The sequence below is a fragment of the Bactrocera latifrons genome, unplaced genomic scaffold (genome assembly GCF_001853355.1).
Source record: "Bactrocera latifrons isolate USDA-ARS-PBARC rearing strain unplaced genomic scaffold, ASM185335v1 scaffold_337, whole genome shotgun sequence".
Taxonomy (NCBI): domain Eukaryota; kingdom Metazoa; phylum Arthropoda; class Insecta; order Diptera; family Tephritidae; genus Bactrocera; species Bactrocera latifrons.
This window is the reverse complement of record NW_017536976.1, coordinates 33,406-52,948: the sequence shown is the minus strand read 5'-3', so window position 1 is coordinate 52,948 and position 19,543 is coordinate 33,406. Positions and strand designations below refer to the sequence as shown.

The 19,543-nt window shown below is 33.8% G+C and overlaps 1 protein-coding gene across 1 annotated transcript in view; it reads right to left on the bottom strand.

Annotated features, from left to right (window-relative positions):
* LOC108971284 (odorant receptor 63a-like) overlaps window positions 1-8,775 on the bottom strand; it is a 10,249-nt gene extending 1,474 nt beyond the window's left edge. Inside the window, exons 1-7 of the mRNA XM_018937243.1 lie at window positions 8,645-8,775; window positions 8,407-8,503; window positions 2,852-2,990; window positions 2,609-2,800; window positions 1,143-1,244; window positions 916-1,081; window positions 565-670 (exon numbers count right to left, since the gene is read on the bottom strand). Of these exons, the coding sequence (XP_018792788.1) occupies window positions 565-670; window positions 916-1,081; window positions 1,143-1,244; window positions 2,609-2,800; window positions 2,852-2,990; window positions 8,407-8,503; window positions 8,645-8,775 (933 nt within the window). The remainder of the gene's footprint in view (window positions 1-564; window positions 671-915; window positions 1,082-1,142; window positions 1,245-2,608; window positions 2,801-2,851; window positions 2,991-8,406; window positions 8,504-8,644) is intronic.
* Between the last annotated feature and the right edge of the window lie 10,768 nt (window positions 8,776-19,543).

The following is a 19,543-nucleotide window of genomic DNA, read 5'->3' as shown; positions in this document are numbered from 1 at the left end:
AAAAAAAACAAAAAAAAAAAAAAAAAAGCATTTTGAGCATTCGAGAGGACTGTCTTCAACAGATTTTTTGAGCTTTCTGCGTGAGCTATGAATATAGCAAAAGAGACCACAGACTGTACAGGCTCTACGGCAACACGGAATAAATATCCAACGAATTCGCTGGTTAGGCCTCATGAAAGAGACTGCTTTAGCGAAAAAATGCTTCGAAACCAGAGTGGAAGTGGAAAACTGAAAGGGCCAAGAGCGTAAACTGTTTGCACTTTCTCCATCTATATAAAAATGGAACAAATCAGATTATTACCCTTGGAAACTTCTCATATAAACATTATGATGAAAACCACTCAATATATAAAAGAACGAAAGGGCTTCATCAAAGTTCGTATAAAAATTGGTAGTTGTGGCGCCGCCTACCTTTAGGTGATATCAAACATGATCGAGTAATAATTGTTGAATTTTTACATATTTATATAAAGTTCTGCCAACAACTCAAGATATTTCTCCAACTTTGATCAACAGTGGAACTACACACTTGGTATTCAGCAAATTATTTTCGATAATACTCACTAGTCCAAAATTCATTTCAAAAAGCACAAGTCCATAAATCGCCAAACTATGAAGGAAATGTGAAAGTGTAATGTGCTTAAAGAGCTCATTGATGTCATTTATAAACCTGAAAAGATTCCGTAGAATTAATTATCAAAATATTTTGTATACGCAAAATTATAAGCGGTTTTTTGCTGGAAGTAATCGGTAATCTACCAAAATAAAAAAATTACTTTCCCAAATAATAGAAATTTATTAAAAGTGTCTATATTTTAAAAATTTATTTTCCTTAAATTTTATATTTCCCAAATAAGTTTAATTCCGCTGGAATATAGTATATATACTTATATCTAAAGAATATATTTAACTTACAGCAAAGTCTGTTGATGTTGGATAACGCAGTAACGCAAATATTCTTCACGCCGATGTGCTGGCACTACGGGTGAGGTGGATTGTAGCAGCATAGCGCAAAGCACCTTAACTAGTCCGCAAGCATGTTTGCTGAGGATCATAAAAATGCAATGAAAGCTGACGGAACCTGAAATTGTCACTAAAACATAACGTTTTTATTCAATACAAATGCATAATTGCACGCTCACACATGCCACAGGTGAGGAGTGAACAGCCACCGATGAACATTTCCACTGCATAATAAGGCGAGGCCATACCTTTCTCCAGAAACATGGGGTAACCAGTGAAAGCTATGGGTTAATAACGAACGAGTATAGTTATTGTATTTATTTAAATTGTAATTACACTTCTTGCAGTTGAATGAGGAGCCTTAAAATGGCAAATTTAGATATACATATAGTATATAATAGATCATATATTACAACAATGATCGAGAGAGATAGCAAGAGATAACAATGACAGAGTATTAGCCGAACTTGCCAGTAACATTTCCGTCTAGAACTTCACCACACTAAGACAAATTGATCAAATGTAGTAGTAATCATCATATAAAAGAATTTCTTTGATAAATAAACTGTCGGGGGCAGAAGGCTTTTAGGAAGAGATAATACGAAAAGCTTATGTAAACTTTTATAGCAATTAGAAATGACTCGACAATCGGCGTTTTTTCGGCAAATCTCAATATAATTTGGTATATAACGTAACCTGGCAACCAATATCGTCTGATATCTTTACGAAAATATAAAAGAAGCTCTAGAAGAAATATTGAAACATAAACATAAAGCTGCGTTAATTTTCATCTAAATACAATTATAATCAGACTATAAATTTTCAAAGATTTAGATACACAATATGAGAAGCTAATGTTTCTAAATGGGACCGGGTCAATATGTCCCCTTATCAACGGATAAATATTATAATAATACTACTTCAACTTCATACCATAAATTAGGCCAATTGGCCGATGGCTAGACCATGATTTCACTCGCAGACTCCACGCGGGGATACACTTTCTCCTCCACTATCCAACTTTCGCCAGACTAAAGCCAAAGCATCTCGGATTCCATGCATTCTACAAATCCGCAAATAGGCGGAATTCCGAGCTTATTCCAAACAATAGTGTATAGAAACTCAACTATAGAAATTCAATTCAACAATTGCAATAAACGTATTGTATTGCTGTGTTGGTATTGGTGCAGGAGATATAGAACGACGATTTGTACCCGAGTTCACCTCATCTGAGTACCAGGCCATAAAGTGGTTGCCGAAAATGAGCTGGTTGACCACCTTGCCCGCTCTGCAGCTATAAGGATACTGTGAATGAAACCCTGAATCGCACACACTGCACACCATGAAGGAGCTGCTACGCATAAAAAACAGTGGCAAGGAAAGACATCGTAGACAAGGTACAGGAATGTCTCAACAAAGTTTCTATTGGGTGGTTACAAACGCCTATAAAAAATCCCCAAAGATACATATACTTGTTTATCATGAATATAGCCTCCTGAGCAAACTAGCTATTATGCGAACACGAGCACAGCAATAGGTAGATGCTGACTCAATACCCTTGAATCTACATATATACATGGTCAAGTCGCAAAAAATAATATTAAAACTATATGTGTATATGTATCTACACTTCAACAATATTTACGTAATATATGCACATAATTCGGTGTCCTCTTTATTTGATGATACAAGTTAGTGAAAAAGGCGTAGAGAAAATAGTTGCTAAGAATGCACGAACAAGTTATGAGACAGCTTAAAAGCTGTCGCCTTGATTCCTTCCATATAGTTGCCATAATTGCGTTAATCTCCACTTTCAACTCGGCTTTGATGTCCATATCTGAAAGTTTTTGAGATGTAAAGAAGTTCCAATTGTTGAAATTTTACAAACCAGTCTCGAAGATTTTAATTCCTTGAAGTAGTTCATAGTTTTCAGCTTTCATAAGCAATGCACGACACTGACTTTGCATGAACAGGCAAAATATCATTTTGACCATGGTTGTAGTTGTTTGTAACATGGTAGTGATGGTCTGCAAAAAAATGTCATTTGGAATGTGAGTTTTAAACTTATGAAACTGTGACATGCGCTAACTTCTGCGATGCAATAATACGAAACCATTTGTATCAATTACTGAGTCGACCAAATATTGAATGCAGCGCGCGATGCGTCGCACGAATTTAATGTTAGCAATTAATTTTAATGATTTTCAAACGTTGTTCCGGACTAAATCTGTTCATTATAAAATGAAAAACCAAACGGACTACAAATCAAGTAATAGCTGTTAAGAAGACCAACTGCGAAAAAAATGTTGCCTGAATGAGAACAAAAGCGTACAAAAAAAAGCAACAGAACGACGAGTTGAATTCCGGGTTACAGCGCAACAACCAGACAACACCACAGCCAAATAAATAGTGTGGACAACAACCTGCACTGTTGAATTTCAGTTTCCACTCAATTTCAATTCGATTAACAATTAATGAAGTAAAATGAGATTTTTATTTTGAATGGTAAATTGATCTAAATTAGCGCTTTAATCGAGCAAAAGCCTAATAATTGATTAAGAATAATAAGAAAATACTATTAATCGAAAACGTACTATGTAACAATGATAGCAAATTTATTCATTAAGTATTAGCTGACCCCGCAGCTGTTGTCCTGCGTGAATTATGTGTTTTGAAAGGTAAAGAAAGTAGAATTTATATTGTGTTGAAAACCATTTATTTACGATTTTTTTACTTTTTTTTTTTTTTTTGATGTAGTGCAGCTTTATAACCAAAGTTTTTTGGTTTCTGTTCTGGTGCGTAAAAAGAAAATAGGTTTCTAACTCATTAATACGCCACGTATATCTGGCAATGTGAAAAACATAGCATTTCCAGACTTATGCCACACTCTTCTAGCGACTATCCAGGAGCCCTGTTGATGTAATTTTCCCTGGAAACTGAATACGTATGAATTGAAATGGCTGTCCCCTTGCATTCGATAGTTTCGTCACAATCAGTTGGGTTCCATTACACAATTACACAGTTTCGGCGCATGAAGATTGTGAAACATAATAATGTCAGATCCAACTTTGAGACGCAAATGATCTGGTGGCATACTAAGCCTCTGCAAAGAATTCAGAAATTCCACTGGATAATTCACGACGTCGTCGTCGTCAGAAGATCGATCGATTTGTATGAGCGCAAGTCTCCCGGAATTTGGCTTTGAATCTTCCAATTTAAGTCAACAACATCGGTATTTTTGTCCGAATATTCGTGATGAGTTTATCTTTCGAGAATGAATGAGATGAAATTGATATCAAACCACCGGAATTAACAACCGAAATTAACCCATTTCCAATTCTTAGCGAAAACGATGTAAAATGTCTTCGGCAATGTTATTTTTGTTCGTATCCCATAATTGATGCGGATTTTAAGACTGATATGTCGAAATGATCATCGCGAAAAGTGTGCGAACTTCATTTGCATTCGAAGTAGCTAGCAATGACTCAAATAAAGTTGAACCACATGCATTAATCAATAGCAACCGAAGGTAGATGCGCTTTTTCGGATGGATTGTGTAGATTCGACCTAATGCATTTGTTGAGAACACACCTGGATGTCCATCTACTGGTTAGTCTTGCTTTCTGCGTAACTATTTCTTCGACGATGCATTCCATGTATAATATTTAATTATCAAGTTATTTCCGAGCAACGTTCTCGCAAACGGATCACTTGCGTAAGTTGAGAAAAAACTCGTCAATGTTAATTTTGTTGCTGGCGGTGTTCCCACTGGCTGTACTGCATTCTCTGGGTTGAAACACACTCTTTGGCAAAAGCAAATTCCCTACAAAGCGCTTTATTGCAGTTCACGTAACGACCATTTGATACTTGCTGTTATTATCTCGTTCAAGACCAATAACTGCCATGTTGCTTCCTTTAGTGACGTAATTACAAACGTATTTTATCGATTTCACCAAACTGCAATACTCAACATTGATATGAGTTTTCACTGTGAATTAGACAACAGTGGTAAATATGGTACGATCCATCTGCTGTCAACTTTGATATTCACTTTTCTAGATTGAATGCTGAATGTTCTGCCCTTGTCCATGAACCATATTGGTTTTCACCACTTCGTATATCTAATTCTGGATCTATCTCTGTATCAGGAATTTCCGCAGAAATGTTTTCGTGAATTTGGACTGGTGTAATCACTATCCAAAGAACAATGTGTGCAAACCTATTTTTTGCTACTCAACAGAATATGTACAACCAGCATCTAACAGCATCATATATACCATACATTGCTTCAAGACAAAGTCCATGAAACATCATAGCTGTTGTTTGAAAGGTCGTGCTTTGACATCGTAAAGATCGCTTGCTGATTGACCACGATCCATAATTCCACACGTATGTCATCGCATTCTGGGAGTGCTCGTTCATGTGTCTTGAGTTGTCATACGTTGATGGCAAAAAGAACGCCGACCAATATTAGCGCGACCTCTTCGTGGCTTCGTAACAAATTTTAACCTGCAGTTGATCACTTTGTGTGAAACAAGTCTTCACTAAATAATTTTCAATAATTTTTCTTTTGAATAGCCGGAATAAAAAAGCAAGCGACCGAAATTGAACTTCAAATAATTTACAAATCAAAATATTGAAAACCAAAACAAAGAAAAATTGGAAAAAAAAATTTGTATGGAAAAAAATTACTTTTTGAAATTGTCGAATTTTCCGACTTTTTCTTAAGAAAAGTATAAAGTATTTTTATTTCTAAATCTTTCCCGATCCACAACGAACAACCTCTGAAAATTTCATCAAGATTAGTTCAGCCGTTCTCTTAGCGTTACCAACAAACAAACAATCATATTTATATAACGTTTGCATGCGCAAAAGAAAAGGGCTGCTTTTAGAGGTTTCCGGCAATTATTAGAATTTTTCTCGCCGTAAAAACTACCTTTGCTCTTCAACAAACATTTAAAAAAATAATAATAATTTGTCAAATTGGTTTAGGCGTTGTTGAGTTATGCGCTTAGCAACACATTTTGTGATTCATTTTTATATACATATGTACATATGTATGTATAAAGTGAAGTATATGGGAGATGGAAATAGAACGTAGGGGATGCAGTGGCTTAGCTTAAGTCTGAATCGGTTTATCCATATATAACGCTAAGTCTTCTTGTGGCCACGAAAACATGCCATAACTTCACTAAAGTACTTATTAAACAAATTCACCATCATACTATAGGCATAAAAGGAAAGGTGATCCAAGTAGGGATCTACTTACCGCTTCCCACACAACACATCAATCTATGGATTTAATGAGAAAACACTTCGGTGGCCAGATAATTACACGTTTTAGGCAGGCCGATTGACCACAAAGATCGTATGATAAACCTTTCCTGTGGGATATGTAAAGTCTGAAGTCTATGCGGACAGTCCCGCTTCGATTCAGGTCTTCGAGTAAACCATCATGCATATCATTCACCAGTTGCCAGACGAAATGCTCGAACGAGAAATCGCAAAATTAACTCAACGGATGGACCAACTTAGACTTAGCAGCGGCCAACGTTTGAAAGAGATAATTTTCAAAAATAAGTGCCAAAGAATGTTCTTTTGAATGTTAACAAATATTCCCCATTAAATTTGAAGTTTCTGCGTTTTTTCTTTAAAAAAAGTAGGGCCTCACGAAATGGATCACTTTAAATTTATCGCTAATAAGAAATGAAATTAATACATACTTATTTAGAGAAAAAATTACATCACGCCCATTGTTAAATTTTTACAATGTGTCCCATGCATTATATCCTTTTCATCTGCACTGAGAAATTTATTGCCTCTGGCTTTTTCTTTAGCGAGTTCAATCAATTTTAGTAGTTTTAAACATTCACCCTGTCGAGAATGTATCGGGAACTTATAAATAAAACGAACACTTTTCAATCATCACCCAAATTTATTTTGTTGCCTTCAAAGTAACATCCATTTGAGCGATGCCCATGTGCCGACGCTAATCGTCAAAACATCTTTTATAGGCAGCGTGTTCTCCGAAGTGGATATTTCATATGGATAATTAGAAAAAGTCACAGGGGATCATATCAGGTGAATACAGTGCTTGCTCAATGATATTTGCTGAGTGGTTGGACAAAAATTCATTCACTATGATGGCTTTGTGCGATGATGCGTTATCATGATGAGGAATCCACGAATTGTTGGCCCACAAACTCGGGCCTTTAATAGCCGGGTAATTATGTGTTCCATGAAGTTGGGATCCGAATTGGATCGATCCGGCATGTCCAGCAGTTACCTACTCTCGATACCTTTTTTGAAGGAAATTCAGCTCTATCGACACAAGTCTTGCAGCAACGCCTTGCATGCCCTAATTTTCGTACATAATCGTACGTGTGACATCTTGAATTAATAGGCAATCTCGCTGAAGCTTACGTGTCTATTTTCGGCTACAATTTCCTTCGCTTTTTCAACATTATCATCGGTCACACTTCGACGGTCTCCGGACCCTCCTTGAGTGCTCTATACCACTCGTAAGTGCGCGTATTTGATATTCATTAGATTCACCAAAAGCCTTCTGCAACTTTTTCAATGTATCGGCACACGAAAATCCGTTCGCATGACAAAATTTAACACAAATACATACGTTGATCAATATTTTCGGTCATTGTAAAATTCGACAAACACTACTGAGCACGACTGATATGAACAGCTGCTGTCAACACATTAGTTGACAGATCGTGCTTATTTTTGGCATCATAATTAAGGACAGTTTACCAATCTAGGAAAAAACATTTAACTGTCTTCCATATAAGCGGAAGATTTAAATAAAGATTTCACGATACTTTCTTGACAGGGTGTATCTTTGAATAGAAATGTGCCTATTTCATTATTTGAAACTTTCGGCAATGATCAAAAACAATATTAAATTTGACCAGCCAAGCTAAACAAATAGCTATAATATCCTACACAAATACAAAATAGTTAAATCTGGTCTGATCGTTCAGGTTATATGGCAGTTATATGCTATAGAGATCTAGTATTGACGGTTCTGACCAAAAACGGTGGGACTAGTTCGGGTATATACAAACGGGCATGACCAAATCGACTCAGCTCGTCATACTAATTATTTATTTATATATTTTTTTGGCTTTCCGCCGTTTCTTTTTAGATGTTTAGAACTTTGTGGTAAACTTAATATACTCTGTACAGATTATACAATCCGGAAACAGCCAAATATTAATTTTAAACTCACATGAATAAAGACCAGTGCTCGTGTCTAGCGTAAAGGGTACTTTTGAGTAAAACGATCGGATGGGTGCATGTCAGATATCCGCTATTAGCGAGAACAAAAATTCGCTGTGTTAGATACTACTTTTTATCTAGGATTTGTTAATTTCTTGCATGAATTAGGGAAGACGACAATGGAAGATTTTGGTATTCATATATACGTACCTCTGCAATTAGCGGCACATTGCCATCAGCCCTTTCTAGCATCAACCATCGTGGATACAATGAAATGCCACATGTGATGATAAGGAACAGATTAAGCCTAAGAAAAGTTCAATTATCTTTTTGCTTTATTTTACAATTTGTATTTTTAAATTTTGCAAAATTCTGTATTCAGAATGAAATCCTACAACAAAATAGATTTGAATATAACAAGTACTCATACAAATTTTTTTCAACTCACACTCTAAGACATTTTTTCAGTGACGTTTCCGAGCCATAGTTTATTCCTAAAATGTATGACACCTTTCTAAGTTCTCTTATTTTGAAGCGATTGCTGTTTTTCAATTCTGCAAACTCTGCTGCGTTGTACATTGCCGCGAAGGAGCAAAGCCCTTGGTTTCGTAATAGGCGATAGACTAGTGCAAGAAATTATTATTTACCGTTTTTATTCAAAATGTTTACATTTAACTATGATTGCATACAATTCAATAAGTAATCTTAGCTGAACGAATCAAAATCGTATACGTGGTATCTAATTTAAAAAAATTATATATCAATGAAGTTGCAAATTATATGTCTGCAGTAAATATAAAAAACTTACATACATACATAAATACTTAATGCTAATATCCGGTAGCGAAAACCGTAATTATTCGGTTTCCACATTTCGCTGGATGTATAGTATGACATATGCATACTAACAAACTATAATTTACATTAAGTAAGCAATTCATGGTCTATTCGGTTCTCAGCGCCGTCTGCAATGTAAGTTCGCAGAAGTGAAAAATATCCGTCAACTAAATATTCACTTTGCCCATTCGATATCGATGCAAGTAGTTTCAATTTGTCTGTAAGCAGGTTGCATAAAATGTGTGAAGCTTTTCACTCTGTATTTTGACAGAAAAAATTCAGACACTTGTAGATAATTAATTTTAATTATTTCTTCAAACCAGTAGCTATTCGGGAGTTTGTCATCGTTTGACTTCATTACCATTTATTGCTCATTTACCATAGTTTTGCTCATTTTGGATGGTGTCGGACTTAATAGTTTGAGCATACAGTCGTCATTTGCTATTGAGATCCCGTGTACAAATTTGCAGTAATCCTATCTGTAATTTTCGGTTACACTTTACGAACTTAGCCCTTCGTTACTTGTTCTTCTTTGCTGTTATCAGTTTCAAGGTTTTGGTGCATTAAAACGTGGCGTATGGTTTTGAAAACTTTGGCTGTCAGTGTCAACTTTAATATTTGCAGCCATTGTAAATATTTAAGCAAAAAAGCAAGTTTATTCATTGGCATTGCTTAATTTAATATTAACAATCTTTTTGACAAGGGTTTGTTGTGTTCGAAAATGGTTTAGATAATGATTTGGTTAAGCCTTTTAAAAGCTGGGAGCTCTTTTACCTTCATTAAAATAACCAATCGGCTTTCAAAATACTTACATTGTCTCTAAATAAGTTTCGCGCAGACAAACACATAACTTTTGCTAAGTTTCTTTAATCAGTCAATTTAAATAAAGGGCGTAAAACTTGATATTGGCGCATTTTTTCGAGTTGAATGGTTCAGATAATCGATTCTGTAAAATATGCCTGTGCTTACAATATACGAGTACATACGTACAATATATGTACTTCATTATACCCTTATTACTTCATTATACCCTGAACAGAGTATATTAAGTTTGCCACGAAGTTTGTAACACCCAGATGGAAGCGTAGGAGACCCTGTAGAGAATATATACAAATGAGCAGTATGTTGAGCTGAGTCGTTTTAGCCATGTCCGTCTGGCCGTATATATACGAACTAGTCTCTCAGTTTTAAAGATATTGTTATGAAAGGATGAACTTCATTTTCTCTTCAAAAAGCTGCTCATTTGTCGGAACTGCCGATAGCGGACCACTATAGCATATAGCTGTCATACAAACTGAACGATCAGAATGCAGTTCCTGTATGGAAAACTTTCACTTTTCACAATGTTTCTTCACAGAAGTTGGCACAGGTTATTTTCTAAGATAATAATGTACTGTACGAAGAAATTGTTCAGGTCGGTTAAATATAGCATATAGCTAGCATATAAACTAATTGATCGGAATCAAATACTTACATGGGAAACTTTCGCAATTGACGTGGTATCTTCACGAAATTTGACATGGGTTACTGCTTAAGGAAATAATATAATCTCCGAAAAAATAGCATTTAGCTTTGATACGAACTGAACACATAGTTACTAAAATAAATGCACCTGCGAAGGGTATATTAGCTTTGGTGCCGCCGAAGTTTTTCTTGGATTATTTTTTCAGTTTGCCTTCACAATTCTTAATGAACATAATTTCAAGACAACGTTTGAAAATTGTTCATATTCAATACCAAAATAATGGTACGATCCAATATCCGATCGATTTAATCATTGTATTAACAATCAGAGATCTTACTGGTATTGTTGGTATAACAGAAGGATGAGTAAAAATCACTTTGAAAAATCATTTGGTCTTAGCAAAAATAAAAGATCGATTGGTTTCATACTCACTTAATTTTTCGAAAACACAATTCATTAACGTCTGTGATAAGCCTTCCGACTGACTTCTGGTTATTCAGAATCGCTACGCGCATTGAAGGCTATACCGGAAATTGATTTTAATAACTGTTTCGAGAATTGGAAAAAACGTTGGTAAATACACTTGTGCCAAGCGGGATTACTTTGAGGGGGACGACATAAGTTTTGAGGAATAAATTAAGAATTTTAAAGTTATGAATAAAGTTTTGCTTTTATTGTGCATAGAAGTATATGCTATAATGTACAATATTCGTTACATTAAAATTGTGTAAAAGTGCCTAAACTCGGTTTTCACTCAATTATTAGAACTCATGTCCACATATTCGCCATGTAGAGACTTGTTAAATTATGATTAATTGACCATTTGTAGTCCGATTATTAAAAAATAAAGCAGTTCGGAAAATGTTATGGACCGAATTTGGTCATGTCAATCATTGTATCAGTTATCTTTTTTGCGCCCAATGATGTCTTTGAGTACGCTCGAGTAAAACAATCAGTTCATATTTCCTTTCTGTCGCAATATACCTGATGTACTAGTGATTTCCAGCTGAATTTCTACTCTTTACGTTAGTCAATAAGTAAAACATTTTTATAAAGTGAGTTGAACACATTTTCCTAAACACAATTTGTTTTAATATTGCATATGAGTGAAATCGGTCTAAATATGATTTGAATTCTGAAACCATCTTGGCTTAGTATAGCAACCATTTTTTTAATTTAAAGGTTAATCAACATCTGTGCGGATTTCAATAGCAAATCGGAAGAATATTTGTAATGTTCTGTTACACCTGAAGTTAGCCTCTCCTTACTTACTGCTGGTCTCCTTTGTTAATGGCTTCGTTCAACTTATAAAGTAACAAATGCTGCAATAATTTTCTTGCGTCGGAAATCAAATTTACTGGGAACTGTGAGTAGCAAAAGTTTAACTCAATACAAGCAATTTTGTTGCACTAAATGCACGTTTTCATTAAAAACAGCTTTTTTATATAATTGTGAATATAAAATGTGGCTTCTTTTACTTTTGTAATACTTCGTAGTAGTTCGCGTAAAGAAAGTATAAAATATAAAGTTACGAAGTAAGTAAAACCAGGACAAACACTTCGCCTCATCTGAATTCACTTATTTGGTTGACGAAAGAAAAGATTTTGCTGAAAATTTCGCCTCAAAAACAATTTATCATACTGATTTTCTCAACCTTTCCATAATTCACACCGATATAGAAATATGGCTAGGGTGTTGTTTTTAGACGAGCGGTTCTCAAATAAACAATACTTGTTTCACCTTTTTGACAGCTGATATTTGATTTTTACTAAATTTGATTTGCCATTTCATTATGATCTGCGAAACAACGTTTGCGAATTGTGCAAATTTCCAAAGTAATATTTGGGCTCTCACGCACATCACGCGCTGCTTCCAACATTCGGTAGATATAATCGGCCAGCAAAGACGGCAATTCGAGAAACCATGGATCGGTTGCGCACCACATTTACTCTAGTGGAAAATGCGATCCTCAGAAACGACGTATAAAGCGCACCAAAGAATATACTGCTGCTATGGAGAAAAGTATCGAAGAAGACCTGTATGTGTCCTTCCACTTTCGCGCGCAAGAGCTATACTATGTCCATTATTTCATTTATAATTCTACAAAAGGATCAAGGTTTGTGGGCTGACAGCATTAAATCATGAGATAATTCAAAACGATTTGGCTACGAATCACGATTTTCACAAAAAAAGTTTTTTCTTCAATGAATCTCACTTTCGGTTGAAAGGATACGTTAGTAACACAATTTGCGCATTTGCTCGCTGGTAATTTAAAAGCCATCGCTGATATTCTGAGATTACATCCTCAAAAAGTCGCTGTTTGGTCTGCTCTATGGGCAGAGGGATTTCTTTCTTCAAAAAGGTAACCCGCAAAGATTCTACACCCAATAGAAAGCGATCATTATTGACTTTTTCGTGCCTCTCGTGGAGAATGTCGATGCGCCATAGCCAACGAAATAATTAATTTATTAAAATTTACATATTATTTCATAAAGGCAAATCTTTATAATTAAGTACAATCCTTAGCAATAACATTAATTGATTTGCGTTTTATTTCTTCTTGCAAACCACGTGTACTAAGTACATCCATTATGTTCAATTCGAAACTCCTTCCTTAAATTCGTATCAAGGAAACTGTCGCCAACAAAAGTAACGGGTTAACTAAGTAGCGTTACTGTTTCCAAAGGCCTTTTTTGACAGATCACGCTTGAGTCGAGCCAAGCTATCATGTTTACGTTCAGCATGCAGTCAAGAAAATATGGCAGCCGTTCTCGAAGGAGTCATCGAGTCATCATTGACTCAACGGATGAAATTTTTTTGAAAGAGAAAATCCTCAAAAAATAAATGCCATAGAATGTTCTGAATGTTGAATGAAAATAAACAATTCCCATTCAATTTGATGTTTCTGATCTTTTTTTTTTTAAGTTGGAAATCTCGAAAGGATCATTTTTAATAATATTTATCTTCTATGGTGCTAAGTTAAACACATTCTTTCGTATAAATATATATATTTCTACTATGTGCCAATAATTTTGAGAGTTTGTGGTAAGAATAGTGACGCCAAAAGTGAAAGCAAAAAACTGAGAAACAAAACTTTTTATTAGTGTGCCGCTTCTCTGGTTGCGCCAAAAGCAACAGAATCTCATTGAAGCGCGAAAAACGGAATTTGACGCAAAAGGATGCCCTGGTAAATTACAACAAAAAAAGTCGTCGCCAAATGTTGCGATTAAGTCATCATTGTGGCCTGACTTTCGATGACGTAGCTGCAAACATGCATATACATATACATATACTATATGTGTGTATAGATTTTAGTAACTCGAGTGTGTGTTAGCTGAAGGCGAGATGTAGGTGATGGGAAAAGAATTTTTAACTGTTAATATGCATTTAGTTTCGGCACGTCGAAGATAATAGAAAACAGAAATGTGTACATTGAGGCGCACATTTCGTATATTTGCTGTCAGTCACGTCGCACAAATGTTGCATGCCATCAGTAAGGGAAGCCATTACAGCGTTTCTATATTTATAATGAATTCTACATAAATTAATTTAATCGACTATAAGATTAAAAGCAATTTGCATGAATTATAAAGTGCCCTATTATGAAGAGTATACGTTAGCGTGGTACAAAAAAGAAAGATGGAATTTTATCACTTCATGCTATAAAAAGTTAGTTGATAGGCACCTCTAGGAAAAACTTGCCAAGCATGAGCTTTTTATTGCAACAGTAAGGACTTTCGCCTAACGGGTTTCTATTTTTTTTTTTTTTTTTTTGTTTTTTTTTTTTTGTATCTCAACTACTTAAACAGAAGATATTTCGTTTTGTGAGCTTTGTAGAAAACTGATTACTCTTCTAAACAGATGCAAAACGATATTTGCTGAAAGCAAACCATTTTCAAGATATTAGTGTTTAAAGTTTGATTAAAAAAAATTTGAAAAAATTTCTTTGAATTTCATAACTCATTGAAATAAAATGATTATCATTCAGTTAACTACTTTTATTGTAGGAAATATACTGCACTACAAAAATTAACACAAATATTGTGTTATTTATTTTGGTTTAAGGGGTATTCTGGTCTAGACGCATGAATTTTAATCAGTTTTTAAACTAAGTTAAAAAATTAAAAACATTTTTACTATCTATTTTTTTATATGTTTTTTATTGACATTTTAATAACATAAAAAAAAAATTGCAAGAAAAAAACCAAAATTCGTCGAGATACCGTCGAGGCCGGTGGAGCGGGGGCTTTTTTCTGATTTTTTCGACCTTTTCGACCTTTTCGAATTTTTTAAAAATAAAGTATTCTATAAAGAAGATATATACCAAGTTTTAAAGGAATCGTATAACTTGAGATATCATGTCAACCGCCTCAAAAAAGTTAGTTTCGAGAAAAACGGTTTTAAAGGTTAGGAGACAATTGTAGTGAACAGGGACGCCACGTCACAAAATCGGCTGTATCTCCGAAAATAAATCGAATTTTAAAAAATCCTTCCAAGGTCATAGTTTTCAAAGTCTAAACTTTTAAAATATGCAAAAAAAAATCGATTTTTTTCAAAATCCTAGACCCTACCCCCTGTTTTAAGTAAATTGTTTCATTATGTTTGTTATTTTTTTTCTTTTTGTTTTTTTGTCGTTGATATTTGTAGACGAATATATCTTAAACGCATAACGCATATGGTACGCCTTGTCGTATAAGAAACACAGAATGTACTACAACTGTAAACACTAATGTAATACCTTTTAAAGGTATCTTTTTCGCAGAGCGCGAAATTTTTGTGATACAGTATGACACTTTTCAAGTTGTAAATTTACTTTCTTTATACAAAATGAAAAAGAAACGTGTTATACTCGTATACCCGAGGAAATAAATATAATTAAGGTTTTATTTAAACTGAAAATAAAGAGGTTATTTACGTCGTTAGTTGGATTTACGGCAAAAACTGAAACTTAAGGGCCGTTTGCACTAAATGAAAACAAATAAATTGAAATACCCTAATACCATATAGATAATTTATTATACTTACCTACTTTACATCTCGATACATATGTACATTTTGAAATATTTTAAAGGGGTAAGTAGGGTAATCTCGCCATTGAATTTTTTTTTTTTTCATAGACATTTTTAGTCTACAATAGAACTTTTTTCACATATCATGAGGTATATTGTGGAGTATATAAATTTTTTTTTTTTGAAATGTTTTGATGACATCTGTCTTAGAAATGGCTGGATGAATGAGATGCGTTTTTTCACTGGCGGACACGACCAAATTAAAAAAAAAAAAATACGTGAATGATTATCGTCCCCAGTAGATTTATGAAAACTGTCGATGAATAAAAAAGTAATTAACACTTTTTTTTTCTCCATGTATTTTTACATACATTTTTCCATAACATTGTCAATAAATTATAAAAAAAAAATATTATATGAATCTAGTGAGACTATAGCCAAGCGTTTTGTGCACATTTAAAATAAATTAAGCAGATCGGTTGAGCAGTTCGACTGGAATCATGTCGGCTAGTTTAAAAAAGTGTGTTTTGAGAAAAACGCGTTTAAAGTTTGAGTTGTGGACTCCGAGTGTTATTGTATTTGGGCCTTTTTCGAAACCTTCCACTAGTAAACTGGGTTTCTACATTAATTCTAGGGATATAAGGGAGCAAAAAATGCAAAAAAAAAATTGCTTTAATATTACCCTACTGACCCTTTAAAGTAAGAGAATCGTTCATTGTTACATACCATTTTTGCATGTTAATTCGTGACAACGATGTATTAATTAAATATTTCTTCGAAATCGCAATACGTATCTTACCAGATTCCACTTAAAATCGGGAGTTAAATGGCTTTATTTTAACTGAAAAATATATAATTAATATTTACGTGTAATGTATAATTACGCATTCATATTTCAGCAGAAGAATCGTTTGATTGGTAAGATGTCTAACGGCTTTCACTGATTTTCGGTGAAACTTATAAGCAGCCTTGTAGCGAGTACTGATACATATCTACGTAAACTCTTAACATTACATTTTAATATCGCGTTTATCCGCCACGTTCGCGAATATTAATCTGGAGGTCAAAAAGGGAAAATTATATTATATATAGTGAAGCATATTTTATTATTGACTTCTTGAAAAGCCGGAAAATCAACCATAAAAGGCTGGCGGGCTAAGTGTAGACGTGGTGAAATGGGCACCGAAGGCTGTGAACAAAATGGAATGAATGAAAATTGTTCTTACCGATGAAAACATCAAAAAAATTCGCAAAATAATTTTGAATGGCCGAAAAGAGGAAATATTCAGGCATTCTAAAGATATCAACTAAATATTTACCTTTTACACTCACGATTATTTGGGTATGAGAAAAGTCTTTGTAAATTCTTTGATGATTCGAAGTAATAATCCCTAGCTTTTGCGTCAATATTTGACAATAAATTAAACAAACAAGGTTGCGTTTCATGCCGCATGGAATAATTTTGATTCAAAAAAAAAGAAAACTCCTCAGCATTGCAACTTTGAAGGACGAAATCGCCAAAAATAGACTCATTTGAAGAAGAAGAGTATTTCATCAACACAACAACACAATACAGCGTGTCACAAGCCATTGCAAACGATAGAAAAAATTCATGTATTCCGCTTCGAAATGCTTCCGTACCCACGACATTCTCAACATTTGGCTCGTAGCGACTATTGCCCATTCTCAGACTTCAAAATAATGCTCGCTGGGAAGAAGTTTTCGAATGAAGAGAATATTGCTAAAGGTGAGGCCTATTTTGAAGCAAAAGCACAAATCGAACCACTATAATGGTATTGAAAAGTTGGGGGATCAATAAAATCAGTATATCATCCTTGAAGGGAACTATGTTGAGTCAATATGAATTGTACTGTGGTAAGCCGAGGAATTTTTAATATACCTATTATTTACTGATCACCTGCTTATGCAGAAGATAAACTTTTGGCCATTTTTAATTATTTAATTAAACGTAAATCATAAATAAAATGAACTTAAAAGTAATCGGTTGTATTGGAAGAAAATTTTGCAAAATCAAAGGCAGTATACTTGAAAATAAAATAAACGAATAACTGCTTGTATGGATGATAAGAGCATATTTTATATTTTTCCAATCTCAAAAGAATAAAAAATTAACCTGTATATTAATTTGAAGGATCATCTCAGTGTGACCGTCCAAAAAATCACTGATTTTCGCCATATATTTTTTATGTTTAAATTAACTAATCAGTCCGATTTTTTCATAAATAAATACATTCACGACAAACATAAAATATTGTTTTATATTTATTTATTGGGTGTATAATAATGAAATAAATTGTGGTAATGACACGTAAAAAAAAGGGACATGTACGATGTCCACGATTGCGGCCGCAATTCTGATCTAAAACGAATATTTTAAATCGATTATAAATCTAAAGGAAAGTCGTTATCGCGCTTTGGAAGATTTTTTGTTTTTGGAAATTTGACAACATGACGGCGGTTTGAACAAAAGGTATCAGTTTTGGTCCTTTTTATCGAGAGTTTTTCATAGGAAAATATAGGAAGATTTCAAAAACACAAAAAAACTTCCATAGCACGATAGAGAATAACGTTAAAAAAGTTCTTTCGAAATTGGAATTTGATTTTAGAGAGTGGAAACAATTTTGAAAAACACCTTTCTGAGATTGGATTCGCTAAAGATTGGATTCGCTATGATCCTCACTCTGCTTTCTTTCTACAAGAAACGCTGTAGCGACCATAATAATTTGATTTCGACTTCAAAATTTGATAGAATGCTTATTACAGTGTATATTATGCGATAATAAAAAATTGATTTGTCGAAAACTTCACACTGAGACGATCTCTTAATTTAGATATCTAAGAAATGGACGAATTTTCCATAATTCTTAACAGGTAACTCTGCCTTAAAAATCGATGGCTCAAAACCGGTTTTAGACTCATAGTTTCATAGCAAAGTAGTTGAGAAGGAGCTGTAAGATGCTTTTCGTAGTTTTACGCATAAGTATTTTATTTTAAAGCTAAATCTATCGTCTGAGTTTTTCTCAGCAGTATATTAAACACATATAGATGAGCTTTCAAAAATATACAAAAATTGCGTGAATGACTAACATACTAAACATTAATGAACAGTTGTATTTAGATGTATTTCATCGGTGGTAGTAACTGTTAAGGGGTCAGCAGGGTAATTTAAAAAAAAAAAATTTTTTTGTTTCTGTTCCTTTATATCTTCAGAATTAAGGAAAGAAAGCCACTTTACCATTGAAAGGTTTCAAAAAAAATCCAAAAATAATAATACTGCTCGACGTTCGGAGCGGCTCGGCATGTACATCTGACATTTTAAACGCGTTTTTCTCAAACACACACATTTTAAACTGCCGGACAAGATTCCGGTCGAACTACTCAACCGATTTCCTTAATTTTTATTTTTTTTAATGTTAAAAAATGCTTGGCTATCGCCTCTGTTAGATTTATTGACAATGTTAAGATAAAATTTATGTAAAAAAAACATGGGATAAAATTAAAAAAAAACGTTAATTACTTTATATTTATCAAAAAAATTTTTTTTTTTCAAGATTCTAGTAAGGATGATAACCACTCACGTACTTTTTAAGAATAAATCGGGTTTTTGTGTTTCAGATGATCCAGTAAAAAAGCGCATCTCATTCACCCAGCAATTTCTCCGACAGATGTCATCAAAAAATTCCGAACAAATTTGTGTATACACTCCACGATATACCTCATGATATGTGAAAAAAGTTCTATTGTAGAATAAAAATTTCTACGAAAAAAAAAATTTAAAAAAGGTCATATTTCTCTACTGACCCCTTAACTATTATTGATGCTTGACCATTCATCCCATCTACATTTCAGAACTTCTCATAGCGCACAGCAACAAAATATATAATATTAATTTTTACCTAAATACTTACGAAAAAATATTGAAATATAGTTCAGGTCATTGAAATAATATATATGTAAATAGAAAGTTTCCAAATGTAAATTCCTTTAATTTTTTTTTTTTTTTTTTTTTTTTTTT